This window comes from Herpailurus yagouaroundi, unplaced genomic scaffold (assembly GCF_014898765.1).
Source record: "Herpailurus yagouaroundi ecotype Mexico unplaced genomic scaffold, PumYag 186, whole genome shotgun sequence".
In the NCBI taxonomy this organism is placed as follows: Eukaryota; Metazoa; Chordata; class Mammalia; order Carnivora; family Felidae; genus Herpailurus; species Herpailurus yagouaroundi.
In genome coordinates, this window is record NW_024412417.1 from 11491115 (window position 1) to 11510606 (window position 19492).

Sequence of the window (19492 nt, forward strand, 5' to 3'; positions counted from 1 at the left end):
ACTTTTTTGGACTAGATCTATATTCCAACTTACATATACATACTGATAGCTCTTTAACAGTGAGTAAAAGAACCTTTATATTTTAATTATCTATTACATCTGGCAATTAATCCAGCAGGGCTACCAAACAGTGACAATGAAGCCCAAGGACATATCTTACAAAAACCGTTCTCTGTCCCTTCTAAGAGCACAAAGAACAGTAGCTTTGTAGACTCCTATAGACCTCCTTAATTCATGACGCAGGACCAAGAAAGGCACCTAGCAGTATTTCAGTGAAATTAACCTCAAAGCAATAAAAAAATATCCTAAAACAATGAAACCGTTAAGAAATCTTGAAATCAAGTTATCTTCCTAAGGTTCATAAATACACACAGTTAAAATCTCTTAATTCTGATGCAAGCACACTGAAGTATCAATAAGACTAAATGAGCAAAGACTTACTGTCCACAGTATCTGTTAGTTTATTTATCAAGACAAACTATTCCATGACCCAATATTCATGTTTCATACTTCTGGAACACAGGTCAGTGACAAACTTCCATGGAACTCAACCCAAAGAAATTCTGTGGAAAAAACACAGTGGCTTAGTTAATGACAAGCATTCTCTGCTAACACCTCACCACCCTTAAGGTCACATAAGGTCTACTCCTGCTACTGGAGCCTACACTTGGCTCACTCACCTTTTGCCCAGGAGAAAACCATTTCAGGCAGCCTGGGCTCCAGGTTCACTCTCTGCCAAGGTCCCTGACCATCCTAACCAGTTTTGGGTATATGACACCTTACTCTGACTTCTTTCCATTCACCAAATTCTGCCTTTTTCCTCCCTCTCAAGTCCACTCTCCTCCATTCCCTTCTCACATCCACATACTGTTCTGAAAAGCAGCAGCCAGTCTGTTCTAAAGAGTATTTCTATCTTTGTCTCCAAATCTTTTTTTCTTACTGGTTTTTAAACACAATCAGCTTCTCATTAAAAAAAAAAAAAAAAAAAAAAAAAAAGGTTAAACTAACAAGTATTTAAAAATTAGCCTGTTAACATCTGATTATGAAATGCATACGCACTGTGGTAACTGTGAAAATGTCAAAATTATAAGAAAACCAGCACTTAAGATGCAATACAGAACCATTAATATTTTCTTGATCTTTTTATTTTTACCTTCAGTCTTTTTTCTTCCCTGTGTAATTTTTACTAAACATAAAACACCCTTGGAGCACCTGATGGCACAGTTAAGCATCCAACTCTTGGTTTCAGCTCAGGTCATGATCTCACAGTTGGTGAGTTTCAGCCCTGCATCAGGCTGTGCGCGGACACTGTGGAGCCTGCTTGTGATTCTCTTTCTCCCCATCTCTCTCTGCCCCTCTCCCACTCACACTGTGTCTCAAACTTAAAAAAAAAAAAAAAAAAAAAAAGCATACCCTTTATATAAAATATTTTCTATTATATAGTAATCTCATGTTACTTTGTGAATAGCATTTCTAATGGACACAATATAGTCCATAGTATGAGAAAAATCATAATTCCTTATCAATTTTCCAACCTTTAGAAATAAAGTTCTTCTTATTTTTTCTATCGTAAGTTATATGGTAGATACTTCATACATACATCCAACTGATTTCAGATAGTTCCTTTAAGATAAATAACTACAGGGGTGCCTGGTTCGCTCAGCTGAGTAAGCGTCAGACTCTTGATTTCAGCTCAGGACATGATCTCACAGTTTGTGAAATCAAGCCCTGTGAAGGGCTCTACACTGAATTCTCTCCTCTCTCTCTGCCCTTCCCCCACTCTCTCTCTCTCACAAAATAAACTTAAAAATTAGCTACAGCAACCAACACTAATAAAACAAGAAAAACACACAGAACAGCAGGAAATATCACGGACTTCTTTTCCTTGCTCTTGCCCCACCCCATCCTTGGTGCAGCACAATGTGCTCCGGAGGAAACTGACAATTCCTGGCTCTTCCCTCAGGACAGATGATAAAGAATAAAAATCGCTTACAACATTCTGACTTGTTTGAGAGCTTCCCAAGGGACTTTTCTCTAACTTGCCTATCTCAGAACACCAGAACTGTGTGGGATACTTGAGATATCAGACTGCAAGCTGCTGAAAGTTGCGGTGGGTCCCAGGACACAAAAGCTACAGAGGACATTCAAGCTCACAGGCACCTATGGGCAAGAGACTATGGGCAGAAGAATAAAACAGAACAGCTAACGCTCTATACAGGAAACAGGATGAGATTCTTAGAGAAATTAACACTTAAAAAGCAACTGAGTATATACAAGAACTGGAACAAAAATGCATGCGTACACACACACACTCAAGAAAGATGTATCTCCAGAAAAAGTGAGACAACCCTGAGCCTTTATGCCGGGTTGTTTAGTGAAGATCTTCCCCTGCATGGAGGTAATCCACAAAGATGGGGAGGGAGTGGCTATTATTCAAAAAACCTAATATCAACAAAAGACATACAAAGAAAGGGAAATATGGTCTATTCAAAAGACCAAATAAATTTTCAAAAACTGACACTAAAGAAATACAAGCCTCTAACTAAAAAGACTTTAAAACAACAGTCTTAAATACTGCTCAATGAGCTAAAGGAGAACTTGGACAACTAAATGAAATCAGGAAAATGATATACAAACAAAATATCAACAGAAAAATTGTTCAAAAAAATCAAAATTATGGTCCACAAAAACACAGTAACTGAACTGAAAAAAATCTCTAAGGGGTTTAACAGCAGACTCAGACAAAAGAATCAGCAAACTTGAAGAAAGTTCATTTGAATTATTGAGTCTGGGAGGAGCACAAAGGAAAGAAAATGAACAACAAAGCTTACGGGACCTGTGGGACAGCATCACAAACATCAATATATGCATTATGGAACTCCCAGAAAAGCAAAGAGCAAAAGGCTTATTTATAGAAATAATGGCCAAAAACTTCCCAAATTTGAGGCAAGAAATGAATATACAAACACAAGAAGTTACTTGGAAATAGGATAAACTCAAAGAAGCCCACATCAAGACACTATAATCACGCTCTCAAATCCAAAGACAATGGATCTTAAAAGCAGCAAGAGAAAATCGATTCATCACCTACATCACCTCTGTAAGATTATCAGTGGATTTTTCAGCAGAAACCTTGCAGGTCAGAAGGTTGTCAGATGATATATTTAAAGTGCTCACAAAAAAGTCAACCAAAAAACAGTATCTAGCAAAACTGTCCTTCAAAAATGAGGATGAAATTAAGACACTCCTCGATAAAAAAGCTAAAGTATCCGGAGTTCCTCACTAGACTTGCAATGGGAGTTCTCCAAGTTGAAACAAAAGCATACTAAAGAGTAACTTGAAGCCATGTGAAAATATAAAGTTCTCTGGTAAAGGTAAATATATAGACAAATATAAACCAGCATCACTGTAATAGTTTCAGAACTCTTAAGTTTGTAGGATTTAAAAAACAAAAAGCATTAAAAAACTATAAATCTATGTTAATGAGTATGCTATATATAATTTGTGACTAATAAAGTGGGGGAGGAGAGTTGTTAAAGAGTAAAATTTTTATTTGCGATTGAAAATATCAGTCTGAAGTAGATTGTTGTCATTTTTTTTTCAAATATATTTACTGGGGTGCCTGAGTGGCTCATTCAGTTAAGCGTCCGACTTTGACTCGGGTCATGATCTCATGGGTGTGGGTGGGTTCGAGCCCCGCATCAGGCTCTGTGCTGACAGCTTAGAGCCTGGATGGAGCCTGCTTCTGTCGCTCTTCCCCCTCCCACTTGCACTCTGTCTCGGTCTCTCGCTCTCAAAAATAAACATTAAAAAAAAAAATTTATTTATTTATTTTGAGAAAAAGACCAAAAGCATGCATGAGCAAGGGAGTGGCAGAGAGGGAAGAAGAGAGAAAATCCCAAGCAGGCTCCACACTGCCCGCACAGAACCCAACACAAGGCTCAAACCCATGAACTGTAAGATGATGACCTGAGCCAAAATCAATAACCTGAATCTTAGCTGACTGAGCCACTCAGGTGCCCCAGATTACTGTAATTTTAGCATGTCCTAGAAAATACCAAAGGTAACCACAAAGAAAATATCTATAGAATTTACACAAAAGGAAAACGAAAAGGGAATCAAAACATGTCACTACAAAGAAAAAAAAAAAAACAAACAATGCAAAAGCATTGAGAGGAAAGGAAGGACAAAAAAGCTGTTCTACAGAAACAATAAAATGACAAAAGTCTTTCCCTATCGGTAATCATCCTAAATATAAATGGTTTAAACTTCCCAAATGACACAGAGTGGCAGAATAAATAAAAAACAGGATCCAATCATATGTTGTCTACAGGAGATTTACTTTAAATCTAAGGACACCACACAGTTCTAAAGTGAAGGGATACAAAAAGATATTCCATACAAAATAATAATCAAGAGAACAAGAGTGGCTGTACTATCATCACACAAAACTTTAAGTCAAAAGTTACAAGGGACAAAAACATTATATAAAGAAGGGTCAATTTACCAAGAAGACAGAACAATTACATATGCACCAAACACCAGACCTTTCAAATATATAAAGCAAAACACTAACAGGTTGATGGGAGAAACAGCTCCATAGTAATGTAATATCCCACTTTCAGTACAGTAGTCCCCGCCCCTTATCCACTGGGGACACATTCCAAGACCTCCACTGGCTACATTCTAAAACCTGCAGTGGATGCCTGAAAACATGGATAGTACTGAAACCTGTACATACTATGCTTTTTCCTAGATATACATCCCTATGACAGTTTAAATTATAAATTAAGCACAGTAAGAGACTAAAATAGGATTTTCCTAATTGTTAACAGTAGACTGTAAAAAAATTTATTTAACTGTGGTCTCTCTCAAAATATCTTACTGTACCATACTCATCCTTCTTGTGATGTAAGATGATAAAACACCTACCAGATGAGGTAAAGGGAGATGAATGACATAGGAACTGTGGCGTAGCATTAAGCTACTCCTGACCTTCTGACAATATTTCAGGAGCAGGATCATCTAAAGGACCACAGTTAACCACAGGTAACTGAAATGGCCGAAAGTAAAACCATGGATAAATGGGAACTACTGTAATGGTTAAAGAACTAGACACAAGATTATTAAGACAAGAGGACTTGAACAACACTACACACCAGGTGGACCTGACAGGTACAGAACAGAACATGCTACCTAACACCACCACAAAACATAATTTTCTCAAATGCAGACACTGTCCAGGATAGACCATATGTTAAACCACAAAACAAGACTTAATAGATTTAAAAGGCTGAAATTATACAAACTGTCTTTTCTGATCACAATGGACTGAAACTAGAAATGAATTCAAGAAGGAAAATAAAAAAACCCCACAAAAATGCTGAAATTAAACATGTTCTTTTTTTAATTTTTTTTTCAATGTTTATTTATTTTTGAGAGAGACAGAGGGCAAGTGGATTAGGGGCAGGGAGAGAGGGAGACACAGAATCGGAAGCAGGCTCCAGGCTCTAAGCTGTCAGCACAGAGCCCAACGCGGGGCTCGAACTCATGAACTGTGAGATCATGACCTGAGCCGAAGTCAGACATAAGCTGAAGTCGGACGCTCAACCGACTGAGCCACCCACGCACCCCTAAACGTGTTCTTTTTAACAACCAATGGGTCAAAGAGATCAGAAGGAAAATCTTGAAAGATTTCAAATCAACGACCTAAGTTTAACACCTTAAAAACCTAGAAAAACTAAACTCAAGGCTAGAAAGGAAATAGTAAAAATTACAATAATATAGATAAATCAACAAAATCAAAAGCCAGTTATTTGCAAAGATCAACAATACTGGCAAACCTTTAGGCTAAGAAAAAAAAAAAAAAGGGAGAAGACCCAGATAACTAAAAACAGAAATGAAAGGGAACATTACAACTGATTTCACAGAAATAAAAAGGATTGTAAAACAATGCTATAAACAACTCCGTTGACAAATTAGACAACTTACATGAAACAGATTAATTCCTAAAATATAAATCGGGAAGAAACAGATAATATTAAACAGACCTATAACTAGTAAGGACCTTCTAATAAAGAAAAATCCAGAATCAGATGGCTTCACAGGTGAATTCTATCAAACCCTTAAAGAATTTACACCAATCCTCCTCAAGCTCCTTCCCAAAAGAAGATGAGGAGGAGGAGGAGGAGGAGGAGGAGGAGGAGGAGGTTGTTGTTTTAACATCTTAAACATTTCTGGGTGGGGAGACTGCCCCCTACTATGTTTTCCTAACCATTTCCTATGTTTCCTCTTGTGAAAACATGATTGATAATTTCATTAAATATAAAACATTCTAGAAGGCCAGCATTACCCCAACACCAAAGCCAGACAAATATATAATACAAGAAAACTACAGAATATCCCTGATGAATATAGATGCAAAACCATTAACAAAATACTAGCAAACAGAATTCAACAACTCATTAGAAGGATTTTACAACATGAGGAAGTGGAATTTATTCTTGATGATTCAACACACTACAATCAATGTAATATACCACAGAAGTAAACAAAAACCACACATCATCTGAATGGAGAAAACTCAACTGAAAAATCTGATACCTTTTCATGATAAATACACTCAACAAAATACCTAGTAATAAATCTAACCAAGGAGGTGAAAGACCTACACTCTAAAAACTAAGACACTGATGAAAGAAATTGAATGGAAAGATATACCATACTAATGGATTCAAGACTTAATAAACATTGTTAAAATGTCCATACTGCCCAAAGCAGTCTAGAGATTCAATGTAATCTCTATCAAAATTCCAAGAGCATTTTTCACAGAACTAGAGCAAATAATCGTAAAATGTATGTGGAACCACAAAGACCCTGAATAACCAAAGCAATCTTGAGAAAGAACAAAGCTAGAGTTACCAATTCCAAATTTCAAAATATCTTACACAGCAACAGTAATCAAAACAGTATAGTACTGGCACAAAAACTGACACACAGATCAATGGAACAGAGTAGAGCCCAGAAATAAATCCACACTTATATGGTCAATTAATCTACATGACAAAGGAGGCAAGAACATATGGGGGAAAACACAATCTCTTCAATAAATGGTGCTGGGAAAACTGGACCACTTTCTTATACCATACACAAAAATAAATTCAAAATGGATTAAAGACCTAAATGTGAGACCTGAAACCATAAAATTCCTAGAAGAAAGCATTAGAAAGTAATCTCTTGGATGTCAGCCTTAGCAACATATTCATGGACATGTCTCCTCAGAGAAGGGAAACAAAACCGAAAATAAACTATTTGGACTATACCAAAATACAAAGCTTTTGCACAGCAAAAGAAAGAATCAACAAAATGAAAAGGCAACCTACTGAATGGAAGAAGATATCTGTACACTAAGTATCTGATAAGGGGTTAATATCCAAAGCATATAAAAAACGTGTACAATTCAACACCAAAAAACCCCCAAATAATCCAATTAAAAATAGACAGAAGACCTGAACATTTTTTCCAAAGACATACAAGGCCAACAGATAAGTGAAAAGATGTTCAGTATCACTAATCATTAGGGAAATGCAAAACAAAACCACAATGAGATATCATTTCACACCAGTCAGAATGCTAGTATCAAAAAACCAGGGGATAACAAGTGTTAGCAAGGATGTGGAGAAAAGAAAACTCTGGTACACTGTTGGTGGGAATGTAAATTGGTGCAACCACTGTGGAAAATAGTACAGAGATTTTTCAAAAAGTTAAAAATTGAATTACCATATGATCCAGTAATTCCACTACTGGGTGTACACACACACACACACACACACACACACACACACACACTTCTTACTCAGCCATAAAACAGAATGAGATCTTGCCAACTGCAGCAACATGAATGAATCTACAGGATATTATGCTAAGGGAAGCAAGTCAGGAAACAAACACACAGAAGCAGATGTAAGGGGGGAGGGTAATAGGGAGATGGGTAAAACAAGTGAAAGGTTTTAAGAGGTACATACTTCCACTTACAAAACAAGTCATGCAAATGAAAATTAACAGTACAGGGAAACAAATAATAAATCAGGAACAAATACAAACTACCACAACATAATAAAAGCCATATATGGAAAGGCCACAGCTAATATCATACTTAGCTGGTCAAAGCCTGAAAGCTTTTTCTCTAAGATCAAGAAAAAGATAAGGATGCCTATTCTTACCACTTCTATTCAGTAAAAAACTGGAAGGGCTAGCCAAACCAAGTAAGCAAGAGAAAAGAAAGAAGACATCCAAATTGATAAGGAAAAAGTAAAACTATCTGTTTGCAGATGACCTGGTCTTATATGTAGAAAACCCTAAAGATTCCACAGGGAAAAAAAAAAAAAAAGAAAAAGAAAGAGATACTTAGAATAAACTAACTGAGCAAAGTTGCAGGATACAAAATCAACACACAACAGTCAGTTGTGTTTCTATCTACTAACAATGAATAATCATAAAAACATTAAGAAAACAATTCCAATTACAAAAGCATCCAAAAAAATAAAATACACAGGAATACTTAACCAAAAATGCAAAAGACCTATACACTGAAACTACAAAACACTGCTGAAAAAAAATTACAGATACAAATAAGTGGAAAGGCATCTCATGTTCATGAAGTGGAATACTTATAATTGCTAAGATGTCCAAAGTGAGCTACATATGTAATGCAATCCCTACCTCAACAACATTTTTGCAGAAGTAGAAAAACCCACCCTAAAATTCAGAGAGACTATAAAGGGACCCTGAATAACCAAAAAACAATCTCTAATTTCAAAACTTACTATAAAACTACAGTAATTAAAATAGTGTGGTACTAACGAAAATATAAACCAATGCAACAGAACAGAGCCTAAAATAAACCCTGACATATACAGTCCAAAAATTACCAACAAAGGTACCAAGACTATCCACTTGGGAAAGGACCGTCTTCTCAACAAACACTATTGGGAAACTGGACAGTCACAAAAAATAAAGAAGTTAGACCCTTTTTGAATCTCTTATCTCAAAATTAACTCAAATGAATCAAAGACCTAAAGGTAAAAGCTAAAACTATAAAACCTGTAAGAAAACATCAGAGAAGCTTCAAGACACTGGAACTTATAAGAAAACATGACAGGGGCACCTGCGTGGCTCAGTCGGTTAAGTGTCCGACTTTGGTTCAGGTCCTGATCTTGCAGTTCATGGGTTCAAGCCCTGCACTGGGCTCTGTCCTGACAGCTCAGAGCCTGGAGCCTGCTTTGGATTCTGTCTCCCTCTCTCTCTGCCCCACCCTACTTGCACTCTGTCTCTCAAAAATGAATAAACAGTAAAAAAAAAAAAAAAAAAAAAAAAAAATTTTTTTAAATAAAAAAAGAAAACATAACAGAAGCTTCATGACATTGGATTTGGCAGATTTCTTGGATAGGACACCAAAAGCACAGGCAACAAAAATAAAAATTACATAAATTAGACCCCATCAAAATCTTAAATGTCTGTGGAAACAACACAATCAACAAAGTGAAAAGCAATCTTTAGAATGGGAGAAAATACTTTCAAATCATGTATCTGACAAGAGTTTGAAGAACTACAACTCAACAATAAACCCCAATCTGATTAAAATGGGGGAAGAACCTGATTAGCCGTTTCTACAAAGAGGACATACAAATGGTCAACAAGCATGAGAAAAGATGCTCAACATCATTAACCATTAGGGAAATAAACATGAAAATCAAAATCCAGTACCACCTCACATCCATTAGGATGGCTACTGGGGGGGGGGGGGGCGGCGGGGAACAGAAAACAAGTACTGGCAAGGTATGTAGTGAAACTGAAACCCTCCTGCAGTGTCGACTGAGTATAAAATGGTGCAGCTGCCATATTAAACGGTATAGTGGTTCCTTACAATAAAGATAGAACTACTATATGATCCAACAATTCTACTTCTGGGTACCTACTCCAAAGTATCAAAAAGAGGGAATTTAAAGGGATATTTACATACATCACAGCAACATTGTTTACAATCATCAGAAGGTGGAAGCAATCCAAATGTCCACCAAAGGTGAATGAAAAAGCAAAATGTGGTATATACATACCATGGGATGTTATTTAGCCTTAAAGAGGAAAGAAATTCCGACACATACCAAAACAGATGAATTTTGAGGGCATTATATTAAGTAAAATAAGCCAATCACAAAAAGACAAATACTGTATGTTTCCACTTAAATAAAGTACCTAGAGTAGTCAAATTCAGAGACAGTAAGTAGAGTGGTGGTTGCCAGGGAATGGGGGGAATGGAGAGTAGTTCAATGGGTAATTGTGCAAGATGAAGAGTTCTGGAGATTGGTTGTACAACAATGTGAAGGTACTTAACAATCTGTATTTTACCACAATTTTTAAAAAATTTTAAACAGTAACTTCAAACAGCTATATTACCTTTACATTCCAAAATCACTTTGCACTCTGAAAGATACCAGCCTTCTTCATCTCCTCAAAATCTTTCATGGAATCATAATTTCTGTAGAAATCTGCATACGCCTTCTTTCTTGGTTCGGCCACAGCAAACTAAAAAGTAACATATCCCATTAGGGCTTATTTTTTAAATCATTAGAAACAATATCCAAAGACAACACAAATCATAACGTTTGTGTTCGTTCACCTTTAACTTGAACTCTGTATTTCCTAAGACAAAGGTTGGAAGCACTGACACAGATGGAAAGGAAGAGCCTCATGGAAACTACTCAGCAAGAGGGGCCTTCCTTGCTTGGGGACAGATTACTCCTTTTGTTGGGTGTGAGTGTGCACACTGGTAAGAGCCAAATGAAGATACCCAGAAAGCTAAAAGGTTTTAGGGAGAAGACAGCTGCCTTCCCTCCAGCAAAACCCAAATATCCCCACAGCTGACACATGCTAAAATATTCTGGTTCAATTTAAATTACATTAATTTCAAAGGAGTCAGATCAATTCAGTACCCACCTGCCTCTAAAAGGCACAAGAAGCTTTCTATCTGGTAAGAACAGTTCCAGGTAATTTACACTTCAACATCATTTAAGCCCTTAGAATAGATATTGAACTGTTTTACAGATGAGGTATTGGAACTCAGAATTTAAGTAACCTGATTAAAGTCTAGGAAGAAGCACTAGTTGGTAGAAGGGTCAGCCAGGATTCAAACCCAGGTCTTTCATTTGGCAAAGGTTTTATTTTCCACAAAACACTACCTAGTGGATTTCAATGCATGGGTTATATAATACAAAATCAAATCCCATCCTGCATTAAAAAAAACAGTAAAAATTCATCAAGTGCCAAACTACATCCATTAAGGTATTGCAGACATACACAGAATCATGACACTTGGTATGAATATGGTAAGAGCCCTTTACTTGACAAGTTTGACTGCCTCACCTCCTATCTAAATTCCCAACCACTTTCTTCCAGGGAGACCAAGAGGCAGGAGCCCCAATGCAACCCTCTGAATGCCAGCCCATTACCCAGAAGATAACTGAGCATTTCTTGTTAGAACAAGAAAAATATTTTTCCTTTTAAAAACATGGTACGCTAGGGGCACATGGGTGGCTCAGGTGGTTGAGCGTCCAACTTTGGCTCAGGTCGTGATGGCATGGCTGGTGAGTTCAAGTCCCGCATCAGGCTCTGTGCTGACACCTCAGAGCCTGGAGCCTCTTTCAGATTCTGTGTCTCCCTCTCTCTCTACCCCTCCCCTGCTCACACTCTGTCTTTCTCTCTCAAAAATAAACATTAAAAAAAAAATTTTTTAATGTATAAATAAAAATAAAAACATTGTACACTAAGGCAGACAAAAATAAAGTAAAAGGCTCAGTGAACCCAAAAAATAACAGCAAATGGGTGTTACAGCTCTACCTAAATTGTTTTGTTTTGTTACACTTGAACTAGACTCTTTTTAGGTCAAAAATCTGGTAGTCAAAAAAAAAAACTATTAATTTAAATCCACTACACCATGAGTTACTTGAAAGCCATAAAATCTATATCTGAGGCCTTACACAAAACAAGCTAATACCTGAAAATTTAGAACAAGCCTAATTTATATAACAGTAATTGCTCTACCTACAGGGGAAAATCCCTTCAGGATAAGTCTTGTCTCAAAATCTAACCCATATTCATGAATTTTGGCTTAGCAGATTAACTTAACCAAAAATGATTTACTGGTGGGCAACTTCATGTAAAAAGCATAAAAGCTGATTAAAATTGTGAGTATAAGTCAAACTAGGAATGAAGGCCAAATCAACAAAGCAATCTACACTAACTGGACAGGGGAAATGAAGGAAGCGAGCATCTACCAAGAGAATCAAGTTTACACCTGCCTTTGCCTTAATTCTTTAAAAGGAATTTGGATTCCTCAGTGCTTTGGGAACTTTCCATCCAGTCAAACACTAACTGTACACAAACATTGACTAATCTACCAAGCAAACTTTAAAACTTTTCATTCAGAATAGATGGACCATGGGTCTGCCATGGTCCCAGCTCTTAATTTAGTAGAAGAGACACAACCTAAAGCAAGTACTATTTAAAATACAATGTGCCCAGGGGCACCTGGGTGGCTCAGTCGGTTGAGCGTCTGACTTTGGCTCAGGTCATGATCTGGTGGTCTGTGAGTTCAAGCCCCACGTCAGGCTCTGTGCTGATAGCTCGGAGCCTGGAGATTGCCTCAGATTCTGTGTCTCCCTCTCTCTCTGCCCCTCCCCTGTTCATGCTACGTCTCTCTCTCTGTCAAAAATAAATAAACATTAAAAAAATTTTTTTTAAAAAATACAATGTGCCCAATACTGTAAAAAAGTCTGGTACCAAGTGACTGAGAACCTAGCAAAGCACAACCAACGCATCTGGAGGAATAGGCTGCAATTCTATAAAGGAACATTTGAGAATCTTGAGGATAAACTGGAATTTGCCACGCGGTGAGATGAAGACATTACTGTTGTATACAAACTCATGGGAGAAAGCAGAATTGGGTAACAGCAACTACTTACAAAGGGCTGGAGAACAGGGTGTAGTAGGACTGCTGGAAAGAGGATGAAAAGGCAGAAAGGACTAATCAGAAAGTATCTTAAAATCAAAACTAAGTTTCAGCAAATCATCCTTGATCCATTAGTAAGCAATGAAACCAATTTAGAAGATTGCAGCCAGTAGTTAATATATTTACTACAGAGCAAAAATTTGAAAGCCACTGCACACTGGGCATTCAGGAACCCAATGACACAACAGATCTATTCTGGGTTTTTTTTTCTTTAAGTTTATTTACTTATTTTGAGAGACAGCAAGCAATGCAAGCAGTTGAGGGTGAGAGAGAGGGAGAGAATTCCAAGCACTAACAGTGTGGAGCCCGACATGGGGCTCAAACTGAGATCATGACCTGAGCCGAAACCAAGCGTCAGACACTTAATCAACTGAGCCACCCATGCACCCCAAACAGATCTATTCTAGAAGCCAAGGTTCAAAGCGGCAAGAATCCACACAAGTTACAAAGGCCTCAAGTTTGATAGTAACAATTAGGACACTGAGAGTGAAGAAATGAGTCCCCCAAATTTCTCTCCTTACCCCCACTTCATTTACTCATCCATCCATCCTTTTCCCACATTTATTTCATGCCCACTATATGCCAGGTAGAAAAGATCTCATGGAGCAAAGAGTTTATTTACTTTTTTGTGCTTGTCTCTTCAAAGGGGCCCAAAGCAAAGACCTCTTAGTGCTTCTCCTCAAGCTGTTCTCCCTCCCCTTAGCACTTCAAATTCACCCTTTCAAGGCACAAATTCTACCTTCTCTTTCAAAGAGCTATGATCCACAGTGTGACCCACAATATCCTCCTCTCCCACTGAAACAAAGACATCAATCAACTATCAGAGTACAGATCCCGAGTACATGGAGGACAGGGTCCTTTCTCTCCCACCTTTATTCTTCCAAACTGTATATAAGCTGCTCCAGAACAGCTCTGGGAAATGAAATGTTCTTTTCATTTCATACCTAATTTTTTCACCTCCCCCAACTTGACTCTAACTTCTTTAAAGACACATATTTAGAGGTATACACTTAGTATACTCCGAAGCACCTGGAACTCTATACAATCTACCACTGTACTGAATTTTAGATACTACATCTTATTCAACAGATACTTTTAAGCATCTATTTGTGGGTCAGCCAACTGACAATGGGGTGCCACTGTAAACAAAAAAAGCACCCTGCTCTAATGAGGCTCACAATATACTAAAAAATACTAGAACTAAACACTAAAATTATTAAGTACAAAGCGTTGCAAAGCTTTAATTCTCTCATGGGCCACTATGACACATGGTCATAAACACATGTAATACCATAAACATTTTTATAGAAAAAAGTTGTAAATGTAATGTGGAGACTTAGAGAAATATAAAGCATATAGAGTATGTTGGGAAAAAGGTGGCATAGGAAACACCAGGAATCTCTCCCAACCTATACAACTGCACTAGCACAATGTGTCTAGTGTAACTTTCCTGAAACTTTGGATCTCTTGAAGGCATACAACAGGCAGGTGGCCACTGTGGTTGCCCCCCCCCCCGCCCCCGCAAGACTCTTTTTCACCTGAGCAATTTCTAGGGAACCTAAAAGGATAGAGCACCTTTCCCCCCGCCCCTTCATTTTTCTCTTTTTCAGAGCCAGACATTAAAGACTAGGACATTCAAAGCCTTGTACATATACAATTCTCAGAGAAATTGCAGAATGGATTAAAAATGACCCAACTAGGGGCGCATGGGTGGCTCAGTCAGTTAAGCATCCACCTTCAGCTCAGGCCATGATCTCACAAACCATGGGTTCAAACCCCACGTTGGGCTCTGTGCTGACAAGTCAGAGCCTAAAGCCTGCTTCATGTTCTGTGTCTCCCTCTCTCTCTGCCCCTCCCCTGCTCCCGCTGTCTCTCAAAAATGAGTAAACGTAAAAAAAAATGACCCAACTATATATGCTATCTACAACAGACTCATTTCAGATCCAAAGACACAAATAGATTGAAAGGGAAAGGGTGAAAAAAGATGTCCTATGTCAACAGTAACCAAAGAGAGTGGCTATACTAATATCAGACAAGGTAGACGTCAATCAAAAAAATTACAAGAGACAAAGGACTTTATTTATTCATAAAAGTTTCAATAAGGCAAGAACTTATAGCAATTAGAAACATTTACTCACCCGGTAACACCAGCAAAACATAAAAAGCAAACACTGACAGAAATGAAGAGAAAAATATTTCTCCAATAACAGTTAAGACTTTAATAGCCCAATCTCAATAATAGATAAAACCAGACCTAAGTAAGGAAACAGAGGACTTAACTCATGAAACCAACCCGATCTAACACCTATACAAAGAATACTCCACCCAACAACAGACAACACATTCTTCTCAATTTCACATGGGATATTTTCCAGGATAGACTAAACAGGCCACAAATTAAGTGTCAACAGATTTAAAAAGATAGATATACAAAGCATGTTCTCTGATCACAATGGGATGAAATTAAAATCAGTAACAGAAGGAAAACTGGAAAATTCACAAAACTATAAAGTTTAAGCAACAAACATTTAAACAACCAATGGATCAAAGAAGAAATCAGGAATGAAATTAGAAAATATTTAGAGACAAATGAAAATGAAAGCACAACACACCAAAACTTATGGGATACAGTGAAAGCAGAGCTAAGGGGGGAAAATTTTTAGCTATAAACACACATTAAAAAACAAGAGAAATCTCAAATCAACAACCTAACATTATAACTTACGGAACTAGGAAAAAAGAACAAAATAAACCAAAAGCTAGAAGGAAGGAAATAATAAAGATTAGAGCAGAGATCAATAAAACAGAGACTAGGAAAACAAAAAAGAAAAATCAACGAGGCCAAAAAACTGGTTCTTCAAAACCATAAATAAAATTCACAATCCTTTAGCAAGATGGGCAAAGAAAAAAAGAGGGAAGATTCAAATTAGTAACATCAGAAATGAATACTACAGATTCTACAGAAATAAAAAGGATAATAAGAGAACAGTATGAACGACTGTATACCAACAGACAGGATAACCTATATGAAATGGAAAAATTCCTATAAACACAAAACCTACCAAGACTAAATTACAAAGAAAGAAAAAATCTGAATAGAACTATAACTATTAAGGATATTGAATCAGTAATCAAAAATCTCCCAACAAAGAAAAGCCTGGACCTGATGACTTCACTGGTCAATTCTACAAAAAAAAAAAAACCTAAAGAATACCAGTCCTTCTGAAATCTTTCCAAGCAACTGAAGTAGAGGAACACTAATTCACTTTATGAGACCAGCATTATACTGATACCAAAGGCAGACAAAACACAGAAAACTACAGGCCAATATCCTCCACGAACACTGATGCAAAAATCCTTGACACAATACTAGCAAATTGAATTCAGCAGCATATTAAAAAGACTGTACGCCATTACCAAGTGAGGTGTATTCCTGGAATGCATGGATGGTTCAACATACAAAATCAATGTAATACACATTAAAAGAATAAAAGAGAAAAAAACCACAATAATCTCAATGCAGACAACGCATTTGACAAAGTCAATACCCTTTCATGATGAAAAAAAGAACACCCCATCTAGGAACAGAATGAAATTACCTCCACATAACCCATAAGATGTCCACTGTTGTACTTCTATTCAACACAGTACTCTAAGTTCTAGGCAGAACAATTAGGCAAGAAAGAGAAATAAAAGGCATCCAAATGAGAAAGGAAGAAGCATAATCATCTGTCTACAGATGATGTATGTAGAAAACCCTAAAAATTCCACACAGAAAAAAAACTCGTTAGATAACAGCAAAGCTAGCAGGATGTAAAACGTAAGATGGTGCCACAGAAAACAGCATGGTGGTTGCTTAAAAAATTACACACAGAATTACCAAATGACCTATCAATTCCACTTCTGGATATATACTGAAAAAAATTAAAAGCAGGGTCTCGAAGAGATACCTGTAACCCATGTTCACAGAAGCATTATTCACAATAGCTAAAACATGGAAGCAACCCAAGTGTCCATCAAAGGTGAATGAATAAGCAAACTGTGGTACCAACATACCATAGAATGTTATTCGGCCTTAAAAAGAAAGGAAATTCTGACACACGCTATGACAAGAATGAAACTTGAGGATATTATGCTAAGTGAAATAAGCCAGTTACAAAAAGACAAAATAACGTAGGATTCCATTTACATGAGGTACCTAGAGCAGTCAAATTAAGACACAGAAAGCAGAACTGTTCCATGGGCTGGGAGTGGGGAAGGGATGGGTTTACTGTCAAATGGGTACAGTTTCAGTTTTACGAGATGAAACAGTTATGGAGGTGAATGGTAGCAATGGTCATACAACATTATAAATGTATTTAATACCACTGAATTGTACACATAAAAATGGCTACATTTTGTGTATTCTACCACAATACAAAAAAATTATTTAGAAAAACCCAAAGGGCATAATGTTAAAATTCACAGGAGACAGAGCGTTAAAATGCAGTTCTATGGCAACAAATCCATTAAGGTTACTTACCAAACAGAACTACTGCCTTCCTGACATCCCTCTGCTTTAATAAAATTATATCCTTGTGTTATGGGCTGAACTGTGTCTTCCAAAACTCATGCGATGGAATCTTAAACCTCTAATACCTCAGAATGTAACCAGATTTAGAGATGGGTCTTTAAAGAGGTAAATTAAAACGAGGTTTGTGAGTCCCAATCCAATATGACTAGCATCCTTGCAAGAGGAAATTCAAACAAAAACACAGTAGCACAGAGAACCATGTGAAGACAAAGGGAGAAACCCACCTACAAGCCAAGGAGAGAGGCTTCAAAAGAAATCCACCTTGCGGTCACACTGATCTTGGATCTCCAACCCCCAGAACACTAAATAAATTTGTTTAAGCCACCCGATTTGTTGTACTTTGTCTGGCAGCCCTTAAAAACTAATACTGCTTCCTTTAAAGTTGAAGAACACGCTATCTAGAGAATATGAGGTATTTTCCTGCCGCACTGAGGTAAGGGGAGGAAAGGGGAAGGGAGCACATTAAAGAGGGAGTTTCTTTAAAAGCCTCAGAACTACTTATGAAAATAAAATACATTCTCAAATTTAAAACACATTTTCTGGACCATAGGCACAAAGTAGAAATCAAACATACAAACCTTATAGAAAGCTGCAACCCCCAGGGAAACAGCGAACGCTCCGACAATATGAAATCGCAGGCGCTTGGCCAGAAGGCCTCGCATCTGAGGTTTCGCCAAAGCACCGGAAGTCATGGTAATTATTCTCCTTCAAAGATAAAATAATAATAAAAACAACTCTGAGAACATAAAAAGATATCTAAGGGATCCTTACAATAACGCACTTTAATACCAAGAGGGGCACAGGCATGATCCCTCCCACAAAGCCTAAGGTGTTTAAAAAGCTTAGTCTGCTTCAAGGTCGCACGCTGAACGACGACCCTAAACAAACCAGATCATTGCGGCCCAACAACAGAAAGCAGGGAGTATAAACTACAAACAAAATTATCTCGACCCCAGGAAAGATAAGCAGTGGCTCTAGACTGACAAGTGCAAACGCATTTAGAACGTTTACTCTCGTGCCAACTATCAGCTCATAATTCCCACTTCTCTGACGACAAAACTGGGGCACACGAAGGAGACTTTTCCAAGGTCACGCGGTGAAAGATTTAAACTCGGGCAGGAGCCCAGCCGTGACCTCCAGGGCCCACCCAGTGACCGCGGCGCGGCCCCACAGACCTTCCGCCAAGGCGGCCGGGGCGCTGGGAGGCTGACGGATGCCCACCTTCCACCCCCCTCCCCGTTCCACCAGGCACGGCAACCCTTTTCCAGCTTCCCGAGAGTGGAATCACCAACGTTACCACGCAGCGAGCACCGACTTCGCGCCGACGCAGCTGGCTGTTTCCCCTACGTAGCCCCTTAGCCTCAAGACCGCCTGAGGAAGAAACCGCCGCTCCCTTTGCACAGGTGAAAACGCTGGGGCCAAATGAAATGACCTAACCAAGGTCACACTAACTGGAGGAAAAACCACAGCAGAGACCAGGTCCGGGCCGGCCGCCTTCGAAGCCCAGCTGCCTCCTCCAGACCCCTGCAGCCCAGTCGGCCCCCGGGGGCGCTGGCGGTCAGCCCGCGCGACCCTCCAGAGGCCGCGGCGGGGGCGTGCAGGGGTCGAGCCAGCGAGAAGTTAGAAGCTCCTGACCGCAGAGATGCAAGCGCAACTCAATTCCAGGGCAGAGCGAGAGCAGGCAGCGGGATGCGGCAGTTATGAGAGCTCAGACGACAACAACACTCACCTCAACACCAACCTTAAACCCAACGTCCTTCCTGAAACAGAAATGGACGGCGGTCCAGCTGAGCGCAGGCGCAGAAGCAGCGGAGAGGACCCAGCGACGGTAGCCGGAAAAGTTCAAAAGACCT

General features: G+C 38.4%; 1 protein-coding gene across 1 annotated transcript; it reads right to left on the reverse strand.

Annotated features, from left to right (window-relative positions):
* Positions 1 to 437: 437 nt before the first annotated feature.
* COX6C (cytochrome c oxidase subunit 6C) lies at positions 438 to 19490 on the reverse strand. The gene is made up of 4 exons (XM_040494112.1): positions 19369 to 19490; positions 18218 to 18344; positions 10456 to 10584; positions 438 to 563 (listed from the first exon to the last, which is right to left on the reverse strand). The coding sequence occupies exons 2-3, from the start codon at positions 18329 to 18331 to the stop codon at positions 10471 to 10473; spliced, it is 228 nt and encodes a 75-aa protein (XP_040350046.1). The 5' UTR covers positions 18332 to 18344; positions 19369 to 19490; the 3' UTR covers positions 438 to 563; positions 10456 to 10470.
* Between the last annotated feature and the right edge of the window lie 2 nt (positions 19491 to 19492).

Excerpts from the sequence above, each read along its gene's own strand:
- COX6C (XM_040494112.1), bottom strand. The coding sequence starts at position 18,331 with ATGACTTCCGGTGCTTTGGCGAAACCTCAGATGCGAGGCCTTCTGGCC. Across the intron at positions 10,585-18,217 it reads GGGTTGCAGCTTTCTATAAG|TTTGCTGTGGCCGAACCAAG; the intron begins GTTTGTATGTTT and ends GTTACTTTTTAG.